The sequence below is a fragment of the Arachis hypogaea genome, chromosome 15 (assembly GCF_003086295.3).
Source record: "Arachis hypogaea cultivar Tifrunner chromosome 15, arahy.Tifrunner.gnm2.J5K5, whole genome shotgun sequence".
NCBI lineage: Eukaryota > Viridiplantae > Streptophyta > Magnoliopsida > Fabales > Fabaceae > Arachis > Arachis hypogaea.
Genome location: NC_092050.1, coordinates 121277085 through 121283138, shown reverse-complemented (window position 1 = coordinate 121283138; position 6054 = coordinate 121277085). Strand labels below are relative to the sequence as shown.

Genomic DNA, 6054 nt, shown 5'->3' with positions numbered 1-6054 from the left:
GTTAACTCATGTTGTTTAGCTATGTTTTGGATTAAATCAGATATATTGTCATTCTAACGTTTTGGTTAAAATTTATCCAGAATTACTATGTTGCATAATGCTTGGAATAATGTTTAGATGTTCTAAATACAAAACAAAAATGGAATCAATCCACTAATATACCTTTCATTCAAAAGCTAGCAATGACAAGTTTCATTACAACCAATTCCATGTACATCAATCATTTTTACCCCTTCAACATACATACAGCAATAACAACAACTACTACACCAATCACAGTTATATGCCACAAACTCAATTTTTTTCCTTCAATAGACAACAACTTTCTCTCCAACTCTTCTATTTTTTCCTCAATATCCTGATTTCGAAGCACCTGTTCTACAACGGCTACTCCCTCAGCTTCATCCACCGCACCCAAGGCTTCAGGCTCCACGGCCCTAATTTTTTTGAAATGTTCATCCAGCCAGACAAAGTACCGGCAGTACGGTTCTTTTGCCTGGAACAAAATTTCAGTGAATCACCCATTAACACTCAGCACACAATAACTCAACTATTGTAAAAATCGCTCACTTACCTTGAATAATGGACACCCAAAAAACACTCTATTAGGGTTACTAGTCGTTCTTGACTTGTACATGATGGCATAGACACCACAGTAGCACTTGGGCGCAATCGCATCTCGCTCACATCGTCCAGGCACAGCGCATGAAGATCCCCCTCCAGGTCTTGTGCATGAAGAGCTCCCTTCACTCATCATGGACGATCGCAGCATCAAGACCCATGTCTTCCTCCAAGGTTTTCGATCAAATAGGGCTCAGGGAAGGGGACGACGTCGTTTTGTGTGTGAAGGATCGATCTGTCCTTGAAATTTAAGTTTCCCATCCAGCTCAGCAACCTAAACGGACAGCTCACACTCCCCCTAGCCACATCAGCCTTCTCCGGTGACGTTTTCCAACCTAGATCAACAGAGGGGTTCAATTGTCCAAGATTTTACAAGGTTAGGGGGTTAAGAGTATTTTCAAATCTTAAGGGACGAAAATGTCCAATTTTAAAAAGGTCAGGGACCGATATGTCTTTTACTCTTATCTTAATTATAGTTAGGTTATTTTGTAATTTATTACTTGAAATGGTAATGATATAATTTTTTAAAATATCAACACCCCACTCCTGTTAATGGAAGTTTCGGTCCTTCCAAGTATCGCCGTCGCCGTAGTGACAAGAAGCATGATGTCGTCGTCATCTACGGTCCTCTCAGTCAATTTCTCTTTCTTCATCCTTTAACGACGTCGTTGAATTACCGTCGTCAGTAACTTTGCCGTCCTATTCAATGTAGCCAGCGTCGACATCATCGCTATCTCCTATCCTCTCACTTGATCCCTCTTTCTGCCGTGGATCACTCTTTACTAACAACAGTAATATTTAATTTAGTTATTAAATTTTTTTATTAAAATAAAACTTTATTTAATTACACAATAGAACTATATTCATATGTAAAATATAATATAATAAAATAAATCTATTCAGAGTACTTAAAAGTATAATTAAAATCAGGAACATACAAATATAATAATAAAATTTATACTCTAAACAAGTAATCATATCTTTTATCATACATAAATTATTTTAAAAAAGAATAAATTTATAAAATTAATAACACAAGTTTAAAATTATAAAATCTAACTTTTTTACAAGTATTTTATATAATATTTATATTCTTTTAATTTTTAATTTATTCGTATTTTATTATTTAATTAATGATTAAACAAATTATTTTCATGAGAAATTATTTTTTGTATTATCTTAACGAAGAGAGCAATATAACAGTTTAAAAAAAAATATAAAAATAATTTTTAAATAAAAAATAGATAATATTAAAATTTTTAAATATAAAAGTAAATTGTATAGATAGATATTTAAGAGATAAATATGAAATACATGTCTAAAATAAATAAAATAGACAAAAATAATTTTCTACTTCTTAAGAGTACTCCCATTTTATCTGTTTTATTTATTTTAGGTATGTATTTTATATTTATTTCTTAAATATTTATACAATTTATTTTTGTATTTAAAAATTTTAATATTAAATATTTTTGTTTAAAATATTATTTTTTAAACTGTTATATTGGTATCTTCTCTAATATAATACAAAAAATAATTTTTATAAAAATAATTTGTTTAATTATTAATTAAATAATAAAGTACTAATAAATTAAACAAATAAAAATACTATAAAAAATACGGTAAAAAAATTAAATTTTATCATTTTAAATTTTTATTATTAATTTTAATAATATATTTATTTTTTAAATAATATATATATGATAAAAAATATATTTATTTGTTTGGAGTACAAATTTTATTATTATATTTGTATGTTCATAATTTTAATTATATTTTTAAATACTTTGAATAGATTTATTTTATTATATTATATTTTATATATAAATATATGTTCCATTACGTAATTAAATAAAGATATGTTTTTAATGAAAAAATTTAATAACTAAATTAACCATTAACTATGTTGGTAAGCAGTAATCCACGGCAAAAAGACGCGCCGAAAGCACAACGAAGTTACGGTGGACAGAATTCAACAACGTAACTAAGAGATGATACACTGAAGAAAGAGAGATTTTGTGGGAGGAAAGTAGATGGCGACAACGTGGGAGTGGGAGTTTGATATTTTAAAAATTGTATCATTTTCAGTCTCAAATAATAAATTATAAAATAATCTAACTATGATTAAGATAAGGACAATATAACCTATAATAAAAAATAACTTACATGTTATTTTAGAGAAAGTTAGATAACATTCACCCGTATAAAATAATCAAATGGACAATTAAAATAAGTTAACGAAATATTCCGTGACTGGAATTTGCATTAGCTAGGAATATACTCTAATTAAATTAACTGACCCATCATTATAGATGATAACTAATATTTGGAATGGAATAGGATTCTATATCCAAACTAAATACTTAATTAAATTTAATTAAATTATTATAATTATTTTTTAAATTATACATTTTTTTTAATTTTTATTTTTTTACTAACATTTCAGTTATTATTTTTTTGTTATTATTTTTATTATTTTCTTCTCTTTTTTTTTATTTGATTTTTTTTTATTCGTTTTTTTTTCTTCTTCTCCATCATCATCATCATTATTATTATTATTATCATCATCATCATCGTTATTATTGTATCATTATCATTGTCATCATTATCGTCATCGTCATCTTTTTATTATTTTTATCATTATTATTGTTATTATTAAATTTTTGTCATATTAATGAGGTTGTCTGATCCAAAATTAATTTAGATGTGTTTTGTTCATGATTTAGTCTTGTTTGTGTGCTTATTCTTTAACTGAATTTGCGTGTTGCAATCATTAAGTAATTTTGGTGTAGAAACTAAAATTTATGTGTATTTGTTAAGAAGTTTCGGTGTATTTTTATTCTAATAAATTTTGCATAACTCAAAACTCAACACAATGGAGAAGTCCAACCATTCCTTCTTCAAGGTGAAAGAGAATATTATCTACAACCCGGTTAAAAAGCACATAATTTATCTGATTATTCCTGCACATTAACTTGCTAATGAGATGTCGCAGTACTAAAGTGTTAATCATTCCATAACTACTTACATTAGGTCATGATAAATTACTCTAGGTCTTGCAACTGTTTCTTCTTCTTTTTCATCATCATCATCATTTTCTTTTTTTCTTATTCATCTTTTCCTTCTTGTTTTACCTTCTTAAGTTTCTTCTTGTTTTACTCTCTTAACAAGAGTAAAAACAATGAACCTATATTCATTCAACTAAAAGAAAGAAAAAACTAAAGAAAAAAAGAAGAAAAAATTGCAGCATTAAAAAAGACATTTTTGTGCTTTTATAGCAAAATTTTGGTGTAAAAACTAAAAAATTTATGTCTATTTGTTAAAAAATTTCGGTATATTTTTATTCTGATAAGTTCTACATAATTTAGAACTCTTCCTCTTCCTTTTTTTGAACGAAAGCTCAACACAACAGGTGGAGCAAAGGGATAATCAGCATAGAAAGAGTAAGGTAAAAACTAAAATAAATAGACCGAACAAATGAAGTTGTAGATCTCCCTTTGTCATCTCCGGCATTGCCATCAACAACAGAAAGGGTCAACCCCTAACCACTCCTTGTAGCTCAACGCACACATGTTGATAATCTCCTCAACCCCTTTTCCTTTGTTCTGAAAAATTCTGCGGTTCCGTTCCAACCATAAGTTCCAGATGATCGCGCATAAACACACCATCCATCTCTTGCATTCCTGTTTTGTTCTTGAGCTCTCAGTCCAACTCAGGAAGTGGTCTTTTACTGTACCTGGGCACACCCAATGCATTCCAACATATGATAACCAAGCACACCATACCTGCCAAGCAAAGCTACAGCCAAGAAATAGGTGATGGATATATTCTACATTACTGTTACATAAAACACACAAAGTATCTTGTTGGGGGATGATCCCAAGTCGACTCAGCCTCTCCTTCGTATTCACCCTGCCAACCAGGACAAACCAGACGAACAATTCTACTCTGGGTGGGACAAGGCCTTTCCAAATGGTCCTAGTAAAGCTGTAACTATGTATATCCTCTGGAGCCATTTCCACCTGCAACACCTGCACAAATGAGTTAGTAGAAAAAATCCCTTGTTTATCATACTTCCATACAACTCTATCCTCTCTCCCAAGATCAAGTTTGACCAGTCTCAGAGTGAGGTGAAGCTGGTTAACAAGATCCAATTCCCATTGGAATAACTCTCTCCTCCACTGAAAATTCTATCTCCACTTTAACCCATCCTAAAACCCAAAATCCCCTATCATTGATCCTGTTTGGTTTGAAACTGAGAACAGCCTTGGAAAGCGGTCTTTCAGAGAACCTCCATCAATCCAGACATCCTCCCAAAATCGAGTTCGTCTCCCATCACCCACCTCCATAGACAACCCAGTAAGCATCTTTTGTCGGATTTCTTGACTCTTGAACTGTAACTGACAGATATCCTTCCACCGGCCACCTCGGGTAGGTAGTTCCTGGGAGAATAGGGGTTCATTTGGACTGAGGTTGTTACAGGAACATACCACCTTCTTCCACAGGGGGCACTCCTCTTTAGAGAACCTCCACCACCGTTTAAACAAAAGAGCTGAATTTCTTATCATAGCATCCCCAACCCCCAACCCACCTACCTTCTTAGGGGCCTGAACCACTTCCCACTTAACCAAAGCCATACCACCCTTTCCATCCTCTTTATTCCATAGAAATCTTCTCTGCAATGAAATCAGTTTTTCTGCAACAGCCTTTGGCATCTTGTAGAGGCTCAGATAATAAACCAGTAGACTATTTAATACAAATTTGATAAGTACTAGCTTACCAGCCTTATTGAGGATCTTGGCCTTCCAGAGACTAAGCTTCTCCTCCACTTTGTCTATTACTGGCTTCCACGTCTTCACCAGCCTTGGGTTTGCTCCTAGCATGATACCGAGATATTTAACAGGTAGATTGGCTTGCTTACAGCCCAATACTCCGCACATACGTTGTATCCACTGTTCATCACAGTTAACAGGAATCAAACTGGATTTATCAAAGTTAATGCTTAAACCTGACATCAACTGGAAGCATCTAAGCAACCTCTTGTAGTTCTTAATTGTGTCTTCCTCTGGAGGGCAGAACAAAATAGTATCATCTGCGAACTGTAGATGCGACAGCTCAACCTGATCTCCCCCAACCATCAACGGTGATATGCGACCGTTTCTCACAGTTTCTCCAATCATCCTATGTAGGACATCGACAACAAGTACAAAGAGAAATGGGGACAGAGGATCCCCTTGTCTCAGGCCCCTTTCCATCTTGAACGGCTTGGATGGTGAACCATTTATCAGCATTGACATAGAGCATGTGCTAATACACTCCATCACCCAACTCCTCCATCTTCGACCAAACCCCATCTTCTGCAATACAAGGTCTACAAAACTCCACTTGACTCTGTCATATGCTTTCTGGAAGTCCAACTTTATTATGATCGCT

The 6054-nt window shown here is 32.8% G+C and overlaps 1 protein-coding gene across 1 annotated transcript; it reads right to left on the bottom strand.

Moving 5' to 3' along the window:
• Window positions 1-226: 226 nt before the first annotated feature.
• On the bottom strand, window positions 227-757 carry LOC112748785 (uncharacterized protein At4g04775-like). The gene is made up of 2 exons (XM_025797027.1): window positions 575-757; window positions 227-496 (listed from the first exon to the last, which is right to left on the bottom strand). Exons 1-2 carry the CDS (start codon window positions 755-757, stop codon window positions 227-229), a joined length of 453 nt encoding a protein of 150 aa, XP_025652812.1.
• Window positions 758-6054: the final 5297 nt, after the last annotated feature.

Bases quoted from the DNA above. Each gene is read 5' to 3' on its own strand.
- LOC112748785 (XM_025797027.1), bottom strand. From the start codon at position 757: ATGATGAGTGAAGGGAGCTCTTCATGCACAAGACCTGGAGGGGGATCT. The intron at 497-574 runs GTAAGTGAGCGA...ATTTTGTTCCAG, and splicing joins TTGGGTGTCCATTATTCAAG to GCAAAAGAACCGTACTGCCG.